At 44.7% G+C, this 23,963-nt stretch overlaps 2 protein-coding genes across 2 annotated transcripts; one reads left to right on the top strand and one right to left on the bottom strand.

Annotated features, from left to right (window-relative positions):
- Positions 1-433: 433 nt before the first annotated feature.
- Positions 434-12,388, top strand: tmem132a (transmembrane protein 132A). Its single transcript, XM_045206029.1, has 9 exons — positions 434-609; positions 860-1,406; positions 2,058-2,210; positions 2,541-2,736; positions 3,076-3,219; positions 6,175-6,377; positions 7,462-7,681; positions 7,926-8,117; positions 8,322-12,388. Exons 4-9 carry the CDS (start codon positions 2,608-2,610, stop codon positions 9,198-9,200), a joined length of 1,767 nt encoding a protein of 588 aa, XP_045061964.1. The 5' UTR covers positions 434-609; positions 860-1,406; positions 2,058-2,210; positions 2,541-2,607; the 3' UTR covers positions 9,201-12,388.
- On the bottom strand, positions 12,121-17,923 carry LOC121535767 (DNA repair protein complementing XP-A cells homolog). Its single transcript, XM_045206030.1, has 6 exons — positions 17,338-17,923; positions 16,766-17,051; positions 15,844-15,949; positions 14,570-14,735; positions 14,086-14,203; positions 12,121-12,849 (listed from the first exon to the last, which is right to left on the bottom strand). Exons 1-6 carry the CDS (start codon positions 17,341-17,343, stop codon positions 12,695-12,697), a joined length of 837 nt encoding a protein of 278 aa, XP_045061965.1. The 5' UTR covers positions 17,344-17,923; the 3' UTR covers positions 12,121-12,694.
- Between the last annotated feature and the right edge of the window lie 6,040 nt (positions 17,924-23,963).

The raw sequence follows: 23,963 nt of genomic DNA, 5'->3' as shown, positions 1-23,963 counted from the left end.
TCCCTCCCGGCCAAAATCGCGGTCCCCCCTCCCTGGCACGCTCTGCCCCTGTCGCAGGCTGATCTGGGCCCACTGTTCTCCAACTCCAGCCCCTTCGCCTTCTCCCAGTCCCTGCTCCTGGTGCCTCCGGCTGGGGCAGCCTCCAAAGCGGGGGTCCGGGCTTCATTCGGGCCTTACTCTGTCACCCAGGTAAATCAATGGGGATTGGGATCAACGTCAAGCAGCAGAAGGCTGTAGATCTCTGCTTATACATTTTGAGACTTAGTTCCATAGATTTTATATTATTCCTGTGTGTCCTCAGGTTAAGAAGTTGCAAGATAATATTTAACGCATAGATCTCCCTCCAACCCTCTCTCTAACAGTGTAACCCTCTCTCTCTCTCCTTCTCTCGTTCCTCAGCTGGTCTCTGGGTCCATCCTCCCCCTCTCCCCTCCTCTGTCTGCGTCTCTCCTCTCTAAACACGTGGAGAGAGAGAAGGATGAAGGAGGGAAGGAGAGGTACAGGGTGCGGGTGTTGTTCCATGTACGAGGGGGCACCAGCAGAGGGAGCTGTATCACCCTCCACGCCTTCAAAGAGACCGAGGAGCAGAAGGCTTCGTGTATCACACAGGTGTGTGGGAGCGTGCGCGTGCGTACGTGCACACTCTACAATTTAGCCACCTTCACCTGTGACCATTCAAAAGACTGAAACCTGACTGAAAGTTATCTTTGGAACTCTAGTGGGACTCTAAATGATGGATGTGTTGTATTGTGTGTTTGTTATCCTGGCCAATACACTGAGATGTCCTGTTCTATGTAAAGTATGACACCGAACGCTCACCAATCACTCTCTTCATCCATTCCTCCTCTCTCCTTCCCAGCCTCCACTGGGTCTATGTGTGGTGACCCTGACCCTACCTAAGAACTGGTTTGAGGCGGACCAGACCAGCCAGCCCTACCTCGGCCCCAACCAGCCCGCCAGGCACACACACCGACACCGCACCCGTAATCGGGGACGACGGCACGAGGTTGTTGTCGTCGTTGGAGCCGGTGGCATCCCCTTCCCGGGCGCCCTCAGATACAGCCCCGCCCACGCCAGAGACCGCATCCAGCTGTACTACTCATTGTTCGGCACAGCATCCAACCTCAAACTAGCACCCCCTAGGTGTGTGGAAGACAAATTACCACAGTCTCAGAGACAGTTGTTTTATATAGGAGCTGTGACTCTGAGGGACTCTACAACAAGGGGAAAGACTCCAACAGGACCAAAGAGGAAATAGGCTGTTCCAACGGACAGGAAGAGGAGGAGCTACGGTTGGATTCCAACGTGCTGATTCGCTATCGCAGGGGACCGGTCCGCACGGGACAGCCAATAGGGGTTTCTGTGAACCTGAGGGCCAATTTCAGTGCAGAGTTTGTTGTTATCCGGTAAGTGATGCTCTTTGATGTAAGTGATAATCCAGCAAACTGAAAAGGGAGACCTGATCATGACCTAAGCACATCTAGGAACATAGCAGCGTGCAGATTATTTTCTTTTACTGATAAATACTGTATTTATAATTGGATATCGAGCACAAAGCCATTGGATGCTCATATTTTCGACACTTTTCGCAAACCATTTCTCTCATTGCCACTGTATCTGTCTAGTATGAATAGTATGTATACAGTCTGTCGTACATTTACATTGGGGGCGCCAGGTAGCCTAGCGGTTAGAGAGGCAAACCAGCCACTTCGAATCCTGGGTCCGATGGGAAAAATCTGGCAGGAAGTGAGCTGGCAACTGGAGAGTTGCTGGTATCAAATCCTAGATGCCATTGTCTGCCGTTGTGCCCTTGAGTAAGGCACGTAACACCCCACAACAACAGCTCCCTGGGCACCTAGTGTGACAGCCCCCCACTCCTCTCCAAAACCTGTATATGTGTGTGTCTGTATGTGTCTTTCAGAGGGGTTGGGTTAAAAGTCAAATTTCGGTTGAACAATAAAGTAATCTTAATTTCCATTTTAGTCATTTCGCAGACACTCTTATCAAACATTCAGTTGCACTTACTCTCGCACTTTATCTGTATGTATCTATTCCAGACTGAAGGTGAAGAAAGGCCTTTTGTCTCTGGTTGCCCAGCGCTCTCTGAACTCTGACCTCTGGGTTGTGACCCTGGAGAGAACCCAGGGCTCCAAACATGATGTCATCTCCATCATCTGCCACAAACTGGCCGGACACACTGACAGCAACAGGTATTACTTTATCATATATATTACTGTACAAAATATTACTCTGGTAAAATATTACCTCAGTGAGGGAACCTATTCAATTTAACCGGTTTGTGACTTGTCGGTTACATTTTTGACTAGATACATTATTCAAATCGCATGCAAGTGATACAACATATGTGAGAGAATATTACTCTATTAAATATTCCAACATTTGTGCTTTTTTCTATCAAATCCCTTTTTTCTTACCCTCCCCACTCTTCTCCCTACTCTCTCTCTCTCTCTCTCTCTCTCTCCTCACCCTTTTCCCTCCCTCTTTCTCCTGTCGCCGTCCTCTCGCCTCCTCTCCCTCAGTCTGTCTGCTCTGCAGCAGGTTGCCTGTCTGTCAGTGGACGGCTTGCGAAGGAGTTTCGGGGTTGCCATGACTGTATCGGCTAGCTGGTGGGTAGAGTACTCAGGCCGTAATAACCCTCCGCCACCACACGGCGGAGTAGTGAGCAGCTTCTGCTTCACTGACAGAGACATAGTGGGCATCTCTCCCATTACTGAGGTAGGTAGAACTTTATTCAATCAGAGCCAGTTTTCCGGCACACAGAATCTCCATTGAACGTGCCTCTTAGTCCAAAACTCTTACTCCGAAAAAAACATGCCTCTTAACCCAGAACTTGTAGTCCGGGAAATTGGCCCACAGTGTATTTGTTTCTTCTGTTTACATTGTCTGTATGTATGGACAATGCCGTAGAATACTGGATTACGTGATAGCTACAGTACATCTCCATACATCTACGGATCCCTTAGTGTTTTGGTGGACTGTTTCTGCCTTAAAAAGCTCAATATGCTTATTCCTAAATAAGGCCAATAATCTGAACTTGTTGTCATCAACACACAGAGTGGCACGATCATCAACACGGCCATCTTGACCAGCGAGCCCGTGTCGCTTCCTGTCATTGTGCTGGCAGTGGGGCATGATGGGAAGGTGTCTGATGTCACCGCAGCGGTGAAATGTCAGTCGTCAAATGATGATATCATCAAGGTAACCAGACACGACTGTACATACTGTATACACACACACATACACAAGATGGCGCTGCAGTGGATAGCAGCCGGTTTACGGGCTCCTGACCAATTCTGCTATTTTGTGTGTTTTTTTACGCTGATATTAACTTTTTTAACTACATAATGTCCCGCCATCATTTCCTATGACGAAAACAGCTTCTGGACATCAGAACTGCAATCACTAACCTCGATTTGGATGACAATTTCTACATCAACGAGTCGGCACTTCTGGATGTCGGCACCTCTGGACCAGGCCGTAATCCCTGGGACTGGAAAGAGGAAGCGACGGCGCAAGAGAGGCAAATGAGTCTGCATCCTGACGAGACTACGTTGGGGGGCAAATAAACCGCCTCTACCCTCCGTTCTATTGGCGAACGTACAATCACTGGAGAACAAACTGGATGGGCTCCGTCTGAGATTACCCTATCAACGGGACCTGAAGAACTGTAATAAGATGGGTGTGTTTTTTTGTTAACAAGAGCTGGTGCGCAATCTCTATTGTTAAGGAAATCTCGAGGTTCTGCTCGCCTGAGTTAGAATATCTCATGATAAGCTGCAGACCACACTATTTACCAAGAGAGTTTATCTATATTTTTCCTAGCTGTCTATTCACCACCACAAACCGATGCTGGCACTAAGACCGCACTCAACGAGTTGTATAGGGCCATAAGCAAACAAGAAAATGCACATCCAGAGGCGGCGCTGCTAGTGGCCGGTGATTTTAATGCACGGAAACTGATATCCATTTTACCTCATTTTTACCATCATGTCACCTGTGCAACTAGAGGTGATAAAACTCCTGTTCACCTTTACTCCTCACACAGAAACGCATACAAAGCTCTCCCTCGCCCTCCCTTTAGCAAATCTGACCATAACGCTATCCTCCTTATTCCTGTTTACAAGCAAAAACTAAAACAGGAAGTACCAGTGACGTGCTCAATACGGAAGTGGTCCACTGAAGCGGATGCTAAACTACAGGACTGTTTTGCTAGCACAGACTGGAATATGTTCATGGGATTCATTCGATAACATTGAAGAGTTTACCACATCAGTCACCGGCTTCATTAACGAGTGCATCGATGAGTCGACAACGTCATCCCCACAGTAACCATACGTACATATCCCAACCAGAAGCCATAGATTACAGGCAATATTCGCTCTGAGCTAAAGGCTAGAGCTGCCACTTTAAAGGAGTGTGACATTAATCCGGACATTTATAAAAGTCCCGCTATGATCTCCAACGAGCCATCAAACAGGCAAAGCGTCAATACAGGACTAAGATCGAAACCTACTACGCCGGCTCTGACGCTTGCCGGATGTGGCAGGGCTTGCAAACTATCACGGATTACAAAGGGAAACCCAGCCGCGAGCTGCCCAGTGACGCGAGCCTACCAGACGAGCTAAATGCCTTCTATGCTCGCATTGAGACAAGCAACACTGAACCATGCAACAATGAAAGGCTGGTCATGGCTCACATCAGCACCATCATCTCTGACACCCTGGACCCACTCCAATTCACATACCGCCCCAACAGATCCACAGATGACGCAATCTCTTTTGCACTCCACACTGCCCTTTCCCATCTGGATAAGAGGAACACCTATGTGAGAATGCTGTTCATTGACTACAGCTCAGTGTTCAAAAACATAGTGCCCTCCAAGCTCATCGCTAAGCTCAGGACCCTGGGACTGAACACCTCCCTCTGCAACTGGATCCTGGACTTCCTGACGGGCCACCCCCAGGTGGTGAGGTTAGACCACAACACATCCGCCACATTGACCCTCAACACAGGGGCCCCTCAGGGGTGCGTGCTTAGTCCCCTCCTGTACTCCCTGTTCACCCACGACTACACGGCCACGCATGACTCCAACACCTTTATTACGTTTGCAGATGATGATGAGACAGCTTATAGGGAGGAGGTCAAAGACCTGGCATTGTGGTGCCAGGACAACAACCTTTGCCTCAACGTCAGCAAGACAAAGGAGCTGATCGTGGACTACAGGAAATGGAGGGCCGAGCACGCTCCCATCCATATCGACGGGGCTGTAGTGGAGCAGGTCGAGAGCTTCAAGTTCCTCGGTGTCCACATCACTAAGGAATTAACATGTTCCACGCACACCAACACAGTCCTGAAGAAGGCACGACAACGCCTCTTCACCCTCAGGAGGCAGAAAAGATTTGGTATGGGGCCTCAGATCCTCAAAAAGTTATACAGCTGCACCATTGAGAGCATCTTGACTGGCTGCATCACCACTTGGTATGGCAACTGCTTGACATCCGATCGCATGGCACTACAGAGGGTAGTGCAGACAGCCCAGTACATCACTGGGGCCAAGCTCCCTGCCATCCAGAACCTTTATACCAGGCGGTGTCAGAGGAAGGCCTAAAAAATTGTCAGAGACTCTAGCCACTCAAGTCATAGACTGTTCTTTCTGCTACTGCACGGCAGGCGGTACCGATGCACCAAGTCTGGAACCAACAGGACCCTTAACAGCTTCTACCCCAAACCCATGACTGCTAAATAGTTAACCAAATAGCTACCTGGACTATCTGCATTTACTCCTTTTGCACTAACACTTTGGCTCATCACATATGCTGCTGCTACTGTTTATTATCTATCATGTTGCCTACTCACTTTACCCCTACCTATATGTACATATCTACCTCAATGACCTCGTACCCCTGCACATCAACTGTCCACAGGTACCCCGTGTATACAGCCAAGTTATCATTACTCATTGTGTATTTATTCCTCGTGTTATTATTTTTCTATCTTTCTCTCTGCATTGTTGGGAAGGGCCCGTAACTGTTAGTCTATACCTGTTGTTTACGAAGCTTGTGACAAATTAAATTAGATTTGTTTAGATTGATTTGACACACAAGCACACCCACTCCTCCACTCCCTTTATCACACTCTGATTTGATTTAAAAGGTGTCAAGCGATTGCTCCACCCTCTTCGTCGATGGAAGTGAATCAGGGGTGGGCAGCACCTGTGTGGGGGTGGAGTTTCTCCTGGGCACGCTCAGTGGGTCCCTGTGTCTGTCCGTGTGGGCTCCTGTCGTCCCGCTGCGCGTCTCACTGTCCGACAACGAGCTGAGCGCCATCGAGGGCTGGAACCACTACACGGAGAACGGGTGAGTCCTAGTGCCTCTAGAGAAAGATGAAGACACACTGAGCAGGAATGACATAAAGAAGGATTAGACACGGTCATGTCATTAACATCAAGATTCCTAAAGCAGCTGATAGAATGATGGGGATTGGAACAGTTGGAACTCACATTTGTACGTATTTTTATTTCGGCTTTATTTATCTAGGCAAGTCAATTAAGAACAAATTCTTATTTACAATGACGGCCTGGCAATGTGTTTCCAGTTTACTTCCTGGTCTCCCTTTAGCATAAGCTGCTTTTCTAATCCATCTTTATCTGGCTCAAGACAGAGCAGGAAGTTGAAACACCAAACCAGGAATGGCTGGTGGAACAGTGAAGGGCTGTGTCCCACTTGGCACGCTATTCCCTATATAGTGCACTACTTTTGACCAGAGCCATATGGACCCTTGTCAAAAGTAGTGCACTATATAGGGCCCAACACGACCCGTGTAGCTCAGTTGGTAGAGCATGGTGCTTGCAACACCAGGGTTGTGGGTTCGTTTCCCACGGGGGGCCAGTATGAAAAATGTATGCACTCACTAACTGTAAGTCGCTCTGGATAAAAGCATCTGCTAAATGACTAAAATGTAAATGTAAATAAGGTGCGATTTGAGACAAACCCAAGGTCTACTGCCAAAAAGCTCCATTCACCATACAAACACTACAGGCACACAGCTGGTAGAGGAGACTACTAATTCCCTAACCCAGAGCCTTAAAATAAGCTCTCTGCTTTATCCACATGTTATTCCTAGATGGCACCTGCTCAAAAGATTTTACGCTAACATTATGACTTGCTGTCACATCTCAACCAGGTTTGAGATTTCCAATTTTAAATATCTTCAATGCTTTTCATGAAGCAAAATTTGAATTGGAGTTTGGTTTACTTTTTGAATTGACTGGAATTTAAATGGAATTTACCCCTATACCATTAACATATTTAAGATTATGATGTCTCCATTTCTGGTTTTGCCCAGCTTCTGATTTGTGTAATATCTCTCTCTTCTCCTCATCTATCCCTCCCTCCCTCTCTCTACCTCTCTCCCTTCTCCCTTTCTTTCCCTGCTCCCCAGCTGTTCTCCAGTGTACCAGAGGTCCACGGTTCAGGTTCTGACCCAGTTCAGTGCTCAGGGGGGCCAGGGTCAGCTGACCTACCTGCTGGGCTCCTCCGATTGGTTCGTGGATGCCACAGAGATGGTCCGTAATTGGCTGAGGGTAGAGAATCCTCGTGTGGCGGTCCTCGACAAGCAGAGCAATCTGATTGGTCTACACCCAGGGAAAACTTCAGTTCATGTGAGTATCATATAATACGAACAAGTAATATGATGTTGTAACTCTACAGTTGACGGTATTTTGAATAGCATGGTGAATTTTAGTTGAGGGATGGTCATTATCAATGATGAGATCTGACCAAATGGGAGTAGGTCCCATGAGACTAGGAGTAAGATTTCAAATATATTTATTACCTAAGGAAAGTAAACTCGAACAAGATACAAACAGCCAATAACTTTATTGATGCCCCTCTCTTGTCTCTCAGGTCATATCAAGCCAATGGGATGGTGTGCTGGGTAGCTGTGATGTCATCGTGACCTCTGAACCCGTGACCCCAGGTGACCTCTCAGTGCAGGTTGTGGGAGGACTCGGTATGTCAATCAATGCAAGCCCTGCCCATCCTGCTGTTGTCACAGCAACAGTGACAGCGTACAACGTTCTCTACAACCATGGGCAGGTGAGTCGGGTGTTTTTCTTGACCCACTAACTTCACTGAAACGTTTTAGTTTTACATAACAGTAACTTCAGTGGGACGTTTTTGCTTCAATGGTAGGACATTTGTGCTTCAGTATGAGATGACACTGAACATTTCTCTCTTTCTCTCTCTCACCCTCTCTCTCTCTGCTTCTCTCTCGCTCCCTTGCCCTTCTTTCTCCTTCAGGAAGCGTCCATCAGTGTCTGGCTCCAGTTCAGTGATGATAGCGCCACGTTGCTCTCCGCCTTCAGCCGTGGTACATTCGGCCTTCGCCTCTCCTCATTGGCCGAGACCGTAGTTGCCGTGACGCCCGGTCCGTCGCTGCGTGTTGTCGCCCAGGGTGAAGGGGGCGGGCCTTTACTGAAAGCAGAACTCCTGGTCACCACCTGCAAGCCAATGGCGAACTCCGTCGACGGGGACCTGGCCAATCCGAGGGAAGGAACCGAGACCAGGAGTCTGGCTAAAGGATCTGGTTGGATCAGGGTGAACCTGGACTCTGACCTTCATCCAATGGGGAGCGAGGAGGCAGACTTTCAGCTGCTCGATATTTCGGACATGCTGGTGGAGTCGTCGGACAGGGACGTTCAGTACAGCAACTTCCCGGACAATGACATCATCATAGAGAATGTCACCGCCGTCAACGGTGACGACTACTATGACAAGGCCGGCGATGGGATGGTCGCCAGGAACGACCTGGAGAGAGCGGTGTTGACCCCGAATCACGAAGAGAGCGCTGTGTACTTCTCTCCCGGGGTGGAGAGAGAGAGGGAGGAGAAACTGGGGGATAAAGAGCTGGAACTGGGTGTCGGGGCAGTTCTCTCCCTCCTCTGCCTCTCCGCACTCCTCTTCCTGGTGAATTGTCTGCCCTGCGCTTTGAGGGAGAGGAAGAGGAGGAAGGACATGAACGTGGAGGGGGTGGAGGAGGAAGGAGAAGAGGAGAAGGAGGAGGAGAAGGATGTTGCAGAAAAGAACGAGAAAATAACATCATACCCCAGGGTAATATCACTTCCTGAGACTATTCCAGCAGAGAAAGAGGAGCAGCCAGATCAAAGCATTGACCATTAAGGCTGCTCCGAATAGGCACCCTAATCCCTTTAAAAGCCCTGCTCAAAAGTAGTGCATTGTGTCGGGAATAGGGTGCCATTTTTTTCAGGAGAGAAAGGTTGTTGATAAAATCAACATTCTTTGGAAAATGTACTATATGTTCTTGTCACTGTTTCACCAACAATGTATCTTAATGTCATCTTTGTATAAGGCTAGTCTTTTTCTCAGTTATTTATTTCTGAATGTTTGTCTATCTACCATCGCACATCTACAGTAACTATCCAACAGAAGTTAATTATGTGTGCAGAAACAATGCACGTACACATCTGCCACATTTATTTGATTGGTATTATTTCACATGTACAATTTGTTGTCATATCTTTTCGATTTAGGGCTCAATTCAATCCGTATAGCTTAAGTTCACCCTTATATTGCAATTGAATTTTAAAGGCAATGTTCCCACGTTCGCAGAGACTGAATTCACGGTAAACGCTGCATATGTCAGCTCAATCGGAAATTACCTTTACATTTCAAGCACGCTATAGCGCTGAACTTTGGTGATACGGATTGAATCAAGCCCTTAGGCCTATTGACGGAATAGTATAGGGTTGCAAAATCCTGGTAACTTTCCCCAAATTCCCCGCCGGGATGACTCCCATACACATGATTGTTCCCTCCTGATTCCAGAGATTCTCCAACTGGGATTTCTGTAAGAACTGGGAATTTGGGGCAAGTTACTGGAATTTGCAACCCTAGTCCTGCACATTCTAGTGTTCTGGTTGATCTCATCAACCAAAAGGAAAACCCACTTGTAAATAGACGTTATAGAATAACTCATGTGAAACATGTTATTCTCCTGCTTGGCAAAGGTTGTAAATTAACTTAATATGATTTCCTAGTAATACAATATTTATTTTTGCGTTTGATTTAGTGCTAATTAGGAAATAGTTTGATTCCTTGATCAACCTTTTATTTTTATTTTTTATCTGGCCTAATTTATCAGTCAATCTGTCCAGAGTTTAGCTGTGTTTGGCCAGACCTCCAGACAAGTGTCTGGGGGAGAGCTGGCTGGCCCATATGGCTGGCCTAGAGATGTTATGTATCCAACTCCAGCTACCTCGAACTGATGCTGGGTGGCACAGAGCACTCTGTTCCTGGCAGTCTTCTCCAGCTAGTTCCACCCCATGTGGGTTGTCTGCCTCAAGCGCCAGTCTCAAGGTGTTTCTTGGATTATGGACCTGACCAGTAGAGGTCACTAACAGAGCACTATTTCCAGCTCCCATGTTGCCACTTAGTGTGAATGAGAATTGGCTCAAGTGTAAGGTTCAATCCCAGGTAGAGCCTGTGGTTGTGTTGACACTGATGATTGATGGACTGTGACAACTGATGAAGGTTTAATATTTGAGGTTCCCCTTCCTGTGAACACCAGTGGTGATGGAGGGAAACTTCTGGAAAGAGTAGACAATTAGTGTTTTAATCGCTATTTTTGCCTATTAAAAAAACGTTTACCGTAGGTTTCCCTTCATAACCGCTGCTGGTGACTGTTCTGGAACCATGGGGGGAACCCCAGGATTTAACCGCCCCCACTTATTGCCCATCTTCTGGCCGGCACACCACTCCCCAATCTCTTTTCTGTTATAACACCCCTCTCCCCACTTTTCCCAGGGGGCCAGAGCCCCCATTCTGAACCCACACTGCAGGCATACTACCTCATTAGTTGCTGGGTAAGTGTTTGACTTGCTAGTCTTAACTTTGCATGAGTGAGGCTATGAACCCACATTGTCAGTTTGGAACATGTATTAAATTGTCTAGGTGTATTGCACTAGCGTTGAAGATGTGAATGCAGTAGTTTAAACCTCACATTCATGTAGCCCCTAAAGAAATATGATGGTCAATTTGCCATGGGCTTGATGTGACTGACCGCATGGGGAAATAATTATAATGATCTTTCCAACAAGCCAGTCTAGCAAAAGCTCATGTCATTACAGTACATTATCAATATCATAGCTTACAGATTGTTATTCTGAACAGGACATCTCTTTGAAACAATTCAGTACAAGTCTATAGCCTGTACCCACATTTTAGGTAGGATATAGACCTACAGTAGCCTTTAGACAAGGATCCCCCAACTGGCGGGCCGAATTTTGCTTACGGGTGGTTTTATTTGGCCCCCCAAGTTTTCTGTGCAAAAAGTGATTTTAATTTTGGAAATCTGTTCCCAAGTATTCCCACGCATAATAGAGAGACGTGATCGTATACAAATGTAAGGAATGTTGGAAATGATTATGTTTCAGTCAAATAGATCTGTTTGGGCTTCTTGCGGTCAATTTGCAGTCTCCAAAATTATTTGTAATTATGTTCCGGCCCCACGACAAACCGCTCAAGAAAAATAATTGGCCCACGGCTGAATGTAGTTGATGATCCCTGCTTTAGACCCATTCCCACCTTACTAGAAAGTAAACCATGAAGCACCGCATTTGAATTGATATAGTGTGACATGCGGAGTTGCGTCCAATAACTACTGTATAGCAGATTTCATTTGCATAGATGTCAGACGATACGTTACAGTAACTATATTGTTGGACAAAAATAGTACAATTCAAATTAAATGGTGGCGTAATTTACATTTACATTTTTAGTCATTTAGCAGACGCTCTTATCCAGAGCGACTTACAGTTAGTGAGTGCATAAATTTTTTCATATTGTACCTTTTCAGTTGCTCCCTTTAGTGATGTCTGGACAATGGAGTCCTTGACTCATTAGATGAACTACGTGCAGGTAGTTATGACCAGAGGTTGCTTCAGAAGCTTGGGATGGACCACAAATATTCAAGTATGAGCACGGTTTGGAGCATGCGATCAAAATCTAACAATGCAGATCATAAAACGACCCCATTATTTACAGCGTGATTTTACAGCAGAAAGAAAAAGAAAGTTTGGACTACCATTTTCTATTAATTTAATGCAAATGAAATCAATTTCTTGATTTTGAATTAATACAATCATTCTCTATCAATCTATCTTAACCAAGAGCACAACACGGCACATTTGTTTTAGAGATTGTTTACAGATCTAAAACAAGTCAAGTACAGATGCAAAAAAGTGATCACATTATGGAAAAATATATTTATTTTGCACATGCAGATCCTTCTACATATAACATGATCTTAGAAATTGTCAATACAAAATGGAAGTTAACATGCTAAACAGTAGATAACAGATAACAACAGCTATCAACAGCTTCTGAGGAGTACAACACTTCACTGTAGAAATGTGTTGATGGTGTTGTAGATAGACTCAAGTACATCCATGTTGTTTGAGTGTTGTGGTGGCTTTGTTTATGGCATGTGCCGAGACGATTCCAGGTAGGCCTCCTTGCTGCAGCTTCAAGGCATGTCTCAAGTATGAGGCATCAGTCATTTGAATCTCAGTTTACATGTCGGGTGTATTACCAGTGGTCCACAAAAAAATAACTCACCCTGTGAGCCTCCGGGATAAGGTTTAAAGGACACCAGGCTACATCTTCTCATAGGTCAGTTCATGTCCACAGGTGTTACAGACCTTCCTGTAGAGATCCTCCTCTTCATCCACTAGTTCCTCAGGGCCGTACTCGTGCTGGTGAGCACTGGTGTCCTTTGTCCACACGCTGCTCCTCACCGCACGACGGAGCTCTGGTCACAACAGAGAAAAGAACAATCCAATAAATTATCAATAACAGGTGTGTGGGAACTATTCAATAATGACTTCAAAAGAAAAGCCTGCACACTGTGTTTGCCGGTATCACTTGTGTTTTTGTGTTTACAGCCTTCTGATACATAACCTCAGTAAACACACATATAATGGCAAGCACGGTGTGTAGCTTTTTTATTTAAGTCAATAATGAAGTAATGTTCATATTCAGTTTAGAGTGATTAATACAATGTGTAGCATATAAATGTATTTTCCCTTTCTGGAATACACATGATTTCCTGTGTTCTATTTGTGACACTCAAGGTGCAGGTTGATGGTCACTAGACTTGATACTGAATGTTATGGATTATTCTCATATCTGTTGATAGTGGTTGACGCCAGACTGGATGTACAAGGACCGAGGACACACTGATTATTCACTGTTGTATTGTTATTCTGGGCAGCTGACAGTGGGTGCGTTCGTAAATTCACTCTGGCTATCTACTCCGATTTCAGAGCACTTTCATCTGAGTGTGCCAGAGCGCAGAATAACTGATGAATTTACAACACTCAACACCCGTTGAATATGGCCGGTGTCAGTAAACGTCGGCAAAAAAGTGTAATTAAATTGTTGCCAGCAGCACAGTTACAGTCACCAACGCTCTGGATAACACGAAAACAGCCTAACCAGCTTTGCTAGGGCGAGTAAAATGTTCAGAGTGAGGTGTTCTCTCATGTGTCTGGCAGGAGCTAGCAAGCTAGCCAATGTTAGCCAGTTAGCTTGGGTGCTTGACTGCCTTTGTGAGGCCAGAACGCTCAGATCAACCCTACTCCTCGGGCCAGAGTGTCCAGTGTGCGCTCTGAACGCTCCGAGAGCGAAATGCTCTGAATTTACAAATGGACAATCTGACAACGCTCTGAATTTATGAACGCCCAGAGGGCACTCTTGCACTCCAGATTTAATTTACGAACACACCCAGTCACTGCCTTTTTGTTTAGACTACAAGCCTCTCGGGCTGGTGTTTACAGAACATTTGGTTCTGTCTGATTAGGATATAAAGGACCTGTCTCCAAGAGGTCAGTTAGACATTTCCTCTGCTTCTGTGCTAGGTGGTGGCTCCCTGCTCCCCTAAAATTAACTTTACCAACAATTGCTCATCTGGGAATTCCTATTACAGTGACTTATTTATTGAGATGGCATTGTGTCTGAGTGAGGATTAGAAAACAGTGTTACTGACCTTTGACCTTTTTGTTGAAGCGCTTCTGCTTCTGCACCTCCCTGTTCTCCTCTCTGGACTCCTTGGCCTCCTCCAGGGCCTCCTCGGAGCCCCACACCTCTAAGGAGCGCTTCTCCACCTGGAAACACACAGCACAACATCATGTTTACTTAGATAACCTAAATACATATTTACCATTAAATACGCATTCATCATTAAGAAATGCATCCGACATTTTGAAACTGAATACAGTCAGTTTTCTTCCGTTTGGTGCCTAATGAACACGACCTAGGAACGCACTGTGGGGTAGAGGTAAACAAACAATAGTAGGGGGAAACTGATACAGTGGCAGTCAGTTGAGGACAAGGTGAGGGAAAGCTAGCCTGGCATTCAAACTGATTGAAACAATATTGGTGAGAGCAGCGTGTTCAGTCTGGTTTAACCAGGCTAAGGAAAAGCAGCCGGTTAGAACCAGTGATGGTTGGTATCGGTTAGCTCGTCCTACCTGCAGCTTGAGGTAGAGTTTCATGTCTCCCCAGTGAGGGTTGTGTGGGTTCTTCCTCAGGACAAACCTCAGCACTGGCTCCCTCTGGTCCAGATCACAGTCCTTCAGTAGGTAGAGCTGCTTAGCCTCCGTACGGGACATCAGCTTGTGTTTCACCTCGTTGTCTCTGATGGGGGGACATTAACAGAGGGAAGACAAGATAGAATACTTGTTCAGATGCATTTTTGCATCCTCTTACCATTGAAGCACAATGCAAAGGCACAATGCAATACAATGCACGTACTGTATGTAATACTGCAGTGCACTCAGTTTATAGTGAATGTGGTAATAGCAATCAACCTGTTATGCTGATCCACTTGTCCTGGACATATGTGAACACTATTATGAGAAGCACACTGTACAATGATATATACACTGAACGAAAATATAAACGCAACATTATTTTATTTTTTTACAGAGTTACAGTTCATATAAGGAAATCATTAAATTGAAATAAATACATTAGGCCATAATCTATGCATTTCAAATGACTGGGCAGCGGCGCAGCCATGGGTGGGCCTGGGAGGGCATAGACCCACCCACTTGAGAGCCAGGCCCAGCCAATCAGAATTAGTTTTTCCCCCACAAAAGAGCTTTATTACACACAGAAATACTCCTCAGTTTCATCAGCTGTCCAGGTGGCTGGTCTCAGACAATCCCGCAGGTGAAGAAGCCAGATGTGAAGGTCCTGGGCTGGCGTGGTTACACGTGGTCTGCGGTTATGAGGCCAGTTAGACGTATTGCCAAATTCTCTAAAACGACCTTAGAGGTGGCTTATGGTAGAGAAATGAACATTCAATTCTCTGGCAACAGCTCTGGTGGACATTCCTGCAGTCAGCTTGCCAATTGCACGCTCCCACAAAACTTGAAGACATCCATGGCATTGTGTTTTGTGACAAAACTGCACATTTTAGAGTGGCCTTTTATTGTCCCCAGCACAAGGTGCACCTGTGTAATGATCATGCTGTTTAATCCGCTTCTTGATATGCCACACCTGTCAGGTGGATGGATTATCTTGGCAAATGAGAAATGCTCGCTAACAGGGATCTAAACAAATTTGAGCACAATATTTTAGAGAAAAGGTTTTTGTTCATATGGAACATTTCTGGGATCTTTTATTTCAGCTCATGAAACATGGGACCAACACTTTACATGTTGCATTTATATTTTTGTTCAGTATATTACAATATAGTTATTTGTGTTTGTTGTCATTGACACAAGTAGTAAGACTTTACCTGCAGCTGTCACAGACTGCCAGATCGAAGCCGTTGCTGAGGTAGGAATCCATAAACGGCTTGTCACAGTCATCACACAGCAGATAGTCGGCCTCCATCACCGGGGCTAGGAAGAGGAGGACAGAGTCAGAGAGAGCAGTAGAGCTCAGCACTAGCTTGAATGCCAGTTAGTCTCTGCTCTCTTGAAAACGACTTGTGGAATTGTCATGGCAAGAAGACTGGCACCCAGGCTCAACACTGTCTACACACTACTTGTATATTTAAATTATTACATTTGAGTCATTTTAGCCAATCAAATCAAATTGTATTGGTCACATACACATATTTAGCTGATGTTATTGCGGGTGTAGTGAAATGCTTGTGTTCCTAGCTCCAACAGTGCAGTAGTATCTAACAATTCACAACAATACACACAAATCTCAAAGTAAAAGAATGGACTTAAGAAATATATAAATATTAGGACAAGCAAAGTCGGAGTGGCATTGACTAGAATACAGCAAAATACAGTAAAATACAGTATATACATATGAAATGAGCACACACGTATCCAGAATCACAATCAGTGCAGAGAGAGTGCTAGGAGGAGAGGTCAGCCAAGGTGTCTTGTCAGTAAAAACGGATCTACTAGTCATTCAGATAGTGGTTGGTTGGTTGTCACTGTGCAATGAATAACGTATTATGGACATAATTTATAGTAGGGGACGTCTGTAATACCTGATTGAAAGAAACTGACTCCATTCAGCAACTGGCATGTGGTATTACATGAATCCACAAAGGGCCGCAAGTGAACCAACAATGCATCTTTCTCTGCTACACCAGACATGCAGAGGATCTGCAGATAAGATTAATTCTAATGTTTACATCATGCAACAAATATGAATACTGCCCCCTTCCGTATTTGATTGACTATAAACGCACATACCTGGTTGATGCACCACTTTCTTTGTCCTTTGCTCCTCCTGTCCCTCCTCTTCTTCATCAATGAAGAACCCTCCTCCAGAGTCGACTGTCTTGGCGACTTTAGCCGAGGTTCCACCCCCTTCTCCTGCTGACGGTCTGCTGGCCAGTCGGGCTTGCCTCAGCATCAGAGCCCGCTGTCTGTTTCGTTCGATCTTGGCTCTCATAGCGGGGGACAGATCGCAGTTCTTGGCTTTGGACTCCGAAGGAGAAGCAGCATGATCCTTCACCGGCGTGGGGGGCTCCAACAGATCCATCGCTAACTAACTTAGCTGTCGGCTAAAATCTCCTGCGTCTTAGAAATTGCAAATAAGAAACGTTTTTTTTACCAGCAAGACAGCTGGCAGAGCTCTAAGAGGGGTACAATTGTTTGTTTTTTCACTTTTAACCCGTGGACACAGCGGTGTGTTCGAGATGTTGGCGGCTGCCATTCGTCGGATACACAACCAACTTCCGGGTTTTTATAACGTCAAAATAAAAGCCATGTTATGAAACTGCTACTGCTTCTCTATGTGACCGCGAGGGGGGCTCCAACAGATCCATCGCTAACTAACTTAGCTGTAGGCTAAAATCTCCTGCGTCTTAGAAATTGCAAATAAGAAACGTTTTTTAGCAGCAAGACAGATGGCATAGCTCTAAGAGGGGTACAATTGTTTGTGTTTTCACTTTTAACCCGTGGACACAGCGGTGTGTTCGAGATGTTGGCGGCTGCCATTCGTCGGTTGCACAACCAACTTCCGGGTTTTTATCACGTCAAAATAAAAGCCCTGTTATGAAACTGCTACTGCTTCTCTATGTGACCGCGAGGTGTCGCCGGAGAGTGGACATATACCATCCTCACCCAGAACCACTAGGTCTTCACAGCTTTCTCCTGTTCTTTATTGTCCATGTCCTCAATGCTGGTCCATATCCTGGAAGATCCAGTGGCAATGTGCCATATCCGATGTAATTGGCTTCCTGTAGCAATAACTCTGCTTGGTAAAGCGCTAAACATAGGACTCTGACTCTACCTGCAGTGTTACCTGGCTGTTGTCTTGTTCATTATAAATGTTTATTCTTTGTTTTAAACTAGTGCTCATGAATGCGAGACAATTTATTGAAAAGACCAAGTTAAGTTAACGGAATGTGTCATCGAGTAGACATGACGTTGTGTATGATGTGATGTTTTAAATAATTATTGTAGGTATAATAAATACAAATACAATCAAGTTAAATTGTATTCTATTCTATTCTATTCTACCATGACCCACCATGTTCTCTTTCCTTCCAGAGACTCTTATCAGGTAGTCCACACATAGATAGGCTAATATGGTAATGGTTCCTACCTAGCAACATAGGGTCATTCTCACAGTAACCCAAAGTTGGGGTCACGACCCCACTGGGGGAACTGCAGTGGGGTGGCCCAAAAAAACACTTTTATATTTTTTTAAGGAACAAAACATTAAGAGTATAGATTATTGTATGGGACAATATAGAAACGTTTTTGAGAAAGATAATTTGAAAAATTACATTTATTGAGTAAATGTATTTCATTTTGATAAGAGATGAAAATGTATTGAATCAAAGGTTATTTGTTGATGTAAAAATCAAAATATACAGATTTTAGGTTGTGTCATGAGATTTGGGGTGGAATGGGGTCCCCAGAAATTCTGACGGAAAAAATGAGGTCCCCGCTGAAAAAGTTTGAAAAACCACTGCAGTAACCCATTAAGGGTGTCCATACACAATGCTTAGCATCTATTTAAAGCAGCGCAGCACAGGAGCTTTAGTCATTACCGATCTTAATCTCATTTTCACAGAGTTGCATTAATCTATTGCTCTTTTCAGGGTATCACGGTGAGCACTGCCAATACACTGGAATAGAGACTATCTTCCCCCCATATATTAGAAGCACAACACAGTCTTAATATGGGATCACGAATAGAAGACAGTTCAATTCAGAGTGTTAAATAGAGACTTACTGTAGGGTATATTGGTATTCCATATGCTTGTGGTCCCAATGTCAATGACATCATTGCTTCATGCAGTAACTTTTGAACCCTTGGGATTACGGCAAGCGGTACCGGAGCGCCAAGTCTAGGTCTAAAAGGCTTCTCAACAGCTTCTACCCCCAAGCCATAAGACTCCTGGACAGCTAATCATGGCTACCCGGACTATTTGCACTGCCCCCCCCCCCACCCCATCCCCCTCTTTTACGCTGCTGCTACTCTGTTTACTATTCAGTCACTTTAACTCTACCCACATGTACATATGACTTCAATTACCTCGACTAGCCGGTGCCCACGCACATTGACTCTGTACCGGTACCCCCCTGTATATAGCCTCCCTACTGCTATTTTATTTTACTGCTGCTCTTTAGCTATTTGCTTTAATTTTTAATTTTTATTAATGATCACTTTTTTATTTTACATTTTTCTTTAAAAAACTGCATTGTTGGTTAAGGGCTTGTAAGTAAGCATTTCACTGTAATGTCTACACCTGTTGTATTCGGCGCATGTGGCAAATAACATTTGATTTGATTTGATTGACAAATTGGCATTGACCTTACATGCCTCTAAAAACACAATTATTAAAAAAATAATTAATATAATTTCACATTTAAAGGAAAATAAGAATCCTGTTTTTTATAACACCTCATTTTGCACATTATAAGAGTTCTATCTTAAATGACAATTTAGCCGTTATGTAATATATTTAGCCTGCCTTGGTTCTTCTTAATATAGCCGTGATGGCGTGGTTACATAGGCCTAACCAAGGTCAGCTTCAAAGTAACCTAACCTGTAAAGTAGCCTAGCTGCTTTCCCACACAACCCCATGTCATCTAGGGCCAAAGGGCAAAGACACTACCTTATACTGTATACTAGTAGCACAGGTGGCTGGTGGCACATTAATTGGGGAGGACGGGCTCATAGTAATGGCTGGAATGGAATGAATGGTATCAAACACATGGTTTCCATGTATTTGAAACCATTCCATTCACTCCATTCCAGATGTTATTATGAGCCTTCCTCCCCTCACCAGCCTCCTGTGACTACTGCCCTTCTCTACTACATTTCTATCCTATACTTCTGCTATACAGTACCTTCTTACAGTTATAAAAGTCAGGAGCATATTATTTTATCTCGGCATGGTAATAGAGAGCACTGCTGACTGTTGTCTTTGGTACTGTAATCTCTGGTTGACATAAAGGGGAGGACCGGGACATTTTTATTGGACAAGAGCATTTGATGATGTTCATTACTTTGGCGCAGGTTTGAAAACCATGTACTGTATTCATTCTGTAAAGATTTCTGTGTCAAAAGGCTCACGGTTCCTGTACTGAAATCCATATGCATGCCATTGTACAGCCAACAGGTTCACAGCCAAAGACCAGGCACACAGCAGAACAAAAAGGTATGTCCCTTCTTCTCCACCTCATTCTACCTTTCTAACAGGTGATGGCTAACTGCTGCCTCACGGCCTAGCTATGTAAGTGGCCTCCGGCCAAGGGGAGGCGGGGGGGGAGAGAGAGAGACCTAAAGAGAGCCAGAGCATGTCAGATAAGTTGAGCTCACCTTCAGCAGAGAGGCAGCAGAGCATTACAGCGCTAATGGCTCACGTGTTTAGCCTGACCTCACCACCACCAGCTTTAGTCTCCAGAAGAAGAAGAAGAAGAAGAAAAAGCTGTTGGAAGGATTCTAATACCCCCCCCCACACTCCTGCCCTCTGTCCATCCCTGAGTGTGCTTACTTACAGCGCCATATGACGATGAGCCTCCGTAAGGACAGGTCTTTGACAGAAGCCCAATTATACACATGGACTAGTACTGTAGGCCTATAGCGAACACAGTGTGGCTTTTGAGTCTTGGTGACATTGTATTATAAACCAGATATTCTTTTATTTTTGTTTATAAAAATTAAAAAAGCATCTCAATGGCTTTAAAGTTCACTGACGTTACCACAGTAGACGTCATAAACATTTCCTTTAACGAAAGCTATGTCTTTGAAAATGTGCAACAAGTGTAGTACATTTACATTTTGGTCATTTAGCAGACACTCTTATCCAGAGCAACTTACAGTCAGTGCTTTCAACTAAAGGTAGACAAAGAAATCAGGAGATAGCCAGAACGGCCCAAAGGGCAGGAGCCTCAGACAAGGCTTACTTACTTAAAGGGATACTTCGGGATTTTGGCAATGAGGCCCTTTATCTACTTCCCCAGAGTCAGATGAACTTGTGGACACCATTTTTATGTATCTGCGCGCAGTTTGAAGGAAGTTGCTAACTAGAAGTTACTTCCAGTCATTGTGCTGATGCTAGTTAGCATTGGCTCGTGAAACTACCTTTAACTTCCTTCATACTGGACACAGAGACATAAAAATGGTATCCACGAGTTCTTCTGACTCTGGGGAAGTAGCTAAATGGCCTCATTGACACAATCCAGAAGTATCCCTTTAACATCAGAAATGGCGTCCAACTTTCATACCATCAACAGTAGTTAACTGTTTACTTACAGTGGGGAAAAAAAGTATTTAGTCAGCCACCAATTGTGCAAGTTCTCCCACTTAAAAATATGAGAGAGGCCTGTAATTTTCATCATAGGTACACGTCAACTATGACAGACAAATTGAGGAAAAAAAATCCAGAAAATCACATTGTAGGATTTTTTATGAATTTATTTGCAAATTATGGTGGAAAATAAGTATTTGGTCACCTACAAACAAGCAAGATTTCTGGCTCTCACAGACCTGTAACTTCTTCTTTAAGAGGCTCCTCTGTCCTCCACTCGTTACCTGTATTAATGGCACCTGTTTGAACTTGTTATCAGTATAAAAGACACCTGTCCACAACCTCAAACAGTCACACTCCAAACTCCACTATGGCCAAGACCAAAGAGCTGTCAAAGGACACCAGAAACAAAATTGTAGACCTGCACCAGGCTGGGAAGACTGAATCTGCAATAGGTAAGCAGCTTGGTTTGAAGAAATCAACTGTGGGAGCAATTATTAGGAAATGGAAGACATACAAGACCACTGATAATCTCCCTCGATCTGGGGCTCCACGCAAGATCTCACCCCGTGGGGTCAAAATGATCACAAGAACGGTGAGCAAAAATCCCAGAACCACACGGGGGGACCTAGTGAATGACCTGCAGAGAGCTGGGACCAAAGTAACAAAGCCTACCATCAGTAACACACTACGCCGCCAGGGACTCAAATCCTGCAGTGCCAGACGTGTCCCCCTGCTTAAGCCAGTACATATCCAGGCCCGTCTGAAGATTGCTTGAGTGCATTTGGATGATCCAGAAGAGGATTGGGAGAATGTCAGATGAAACCAAAATAGAACTTTTTGGTAAAAACTCAACTCGTCGTGTTTGGAGGACAAAGAATGCTGAGTTGCATCCAAAGAACACAATACCTACTGTGAAGCATGGGGGTGGAAACATCATGCTTTGGGGCTGTTTTTCTGCAAAGGGACCAGGACGACTGATCCGTGTAAAGGAAAGAATGAATGGGGCCATGTATCGTGAGATTTTGAGTGAAAACCTCCTTCCATCAGCAAGGGCATTGAAGATGAAACGTGGCTGGGTCTTTCAGCATGACAATGATCCCAAACACACCGCCCGGGCAACGAAGGAGTGGCTTCGTAAGAAGCATTTCAAGGTCCTGGAGTGGCCTAGCCAGTCTCCAGATCTCAACCCCATAGAAAATCTTTGGAGGGAGTTGAAAGTCCGTGTTGCCCAGCGACAGCCCCAAAACATCACTGCTCTAGAGGAGATCTGCATGGAGGAATGGGCCAAAATACCAGCAACAGTGTGTGAAAACCTTGTGAAGACTTACAGAAAACGTTTGACCTGTGTCATTGCCAACAAAGGGTATATAACAAAGTATTGAGTAACTTTTGTTATTGACCAAATACTTATTTTCCACCATAATTTGCTAATAAATTCATTAAAAATCCTACAATGTGATTTTCTTGATTTTTTTTTCTCATTTTGTCTGTCATAGTTGACTTGTACCTATGATGAAAATTACAGGCCTCTCTCATCTTTTTAAGTGGGAGAACTTGCACAATTGGTGGCTGACTAAATACTTTTTTCCCCCACTGTATCTAGATACACGATATATACAAAAGTATGTGGACACCCCTTCAAATGAGTGGATTCGGCTATTTCAGCCACATCAATTGCTGACAGGTGTATAAAATCGAGTACACGGCCATGTAATCTCCATAGACAAACATTTGCAGTATAATGGCCTTAATGAAGAGCTCAGTGACTTTCAATGTGGCACCGTCATAGGATGCCACCTTTCCAACAAGTCAGTTTGTCAAATTTCTGCCCTGCTAGAGCTGCCCCGGTAAGCTGTAAGTGCTGTTATTGTGAAGTGGATACGTTTAGGAGCAACAACGGCTCAGCCGCGAAGTGGTAGGACACACAAGCTCACAGAATGGGACCGCCGAATGCTGAAGCGCGTAGCGCGTAACAATCGTCTGTCCTTGATTGCAACACTAACTACCGAGTTACAAACTGCCTCTGGAAGCAATGTCCGCACAATAACTGTTCATCTGGAGCTTCATGAAATGGGTTTCCATGGCCGAGCAGACGCACACAAGCCTAAGATCACCATGCGCAATGCCAAGCATCGGTTGGAGTGGCTGGAGCAGTGGAAACGCGTTCTCTGGAGTGATGAATCACGCATCACCATCTGGCAGTCCGATAGACAAATCTGAGGCCAGGAGAACACTACCTGCCCCAATGCATAGTGCAAACTGTAAAGTTTGGTGGAGGAGGAATAATGGTCTGGGGCTGTTTTTCATGGTGCTAATGCTAGTCATTGTGCTGATGCTTGTTAGCATTGGCTCGTGAAACTACCTCTAACTTCCTTTATACTGAACACAGAGACATAAAAATGGTATCCACGAGTTCTTCTGACTCTGGGGAAGTAGCTAAAGGGCCTCATTGACTCAATCCCGAAGTATCCCTTTAACATCAGAAATGGCGTCCAACTTTCATACCATCAACAGTAGTTAACAAAGACCTTTACTTATCTAGATACACTATATATACAAAATGCTCCTTAGTTCCAATGAAGGGAAATCTTAACGCTACAGCATACAATGACATTCAAGACTGTGCTTCAAACTTTGTGGCAACAGTTTGGGGAAGGCCCTTTCCTGTTTCAGCA

The sequence above is a fragment of the Coregonus clupeaformis genome, chromosome 21 (genome assembly GCF_020615455.1).
Source record: "Coregonus clupeaformis isolate EN_2021a chromosome 21, ASM2061545v1, whole genome shotgun sequence".
In the NCBI taxonomy this organism is placed as follows: Eukaryota; Metazoa; Chordata; class Actinopteri; order Salmoniformes; family Salmonidae; genus Coregonus; species Coregonus clupeaformis.
Note: the sequence above shows the minus strand (reverse complement) of the source record. Positions and strands in the feature narration are given on the sequence as shown.

Coding starts and splice junctions, on each gene's coding strand:
- LOC121535767 (XM_045206030.1), bottom strand. Junction 15,950..16,765: donor GAAAGTGGTGCATCAACCAG/GTATGTGCGTTT, acceptor TCCTCTTCCTAG/CCCCGGTGATGGAGGCCGAC. Junction 14,204..14,569: donor AACTCTACCTCAAGCTGCAG/GTAGGACGAGCT, acceptor GTGTGTTTCCAG/GTGGAGAAGCGCTCCTTAGA.
- tmem132a (XM_045206029.1), top strand. CDS start 2,608: ATGACTGTATCGGCTAGCTGGTGGGTAGAGTACTCAGGCCGTAATAAC. Junction 2,737..3,075: donor GCATCTCTCCCATTACTGAG/GTAGGTAGAACT, acceptor ATCAACACACAG/AGTGGCACGATCATCAACAC. Junction 3,220..6,174: donor CAAATGATGATATCATCAAG/GTAACCAGACAC, acceptor TTGATTTAAAAG/GTGTCAAGCGATTGCTCCAC.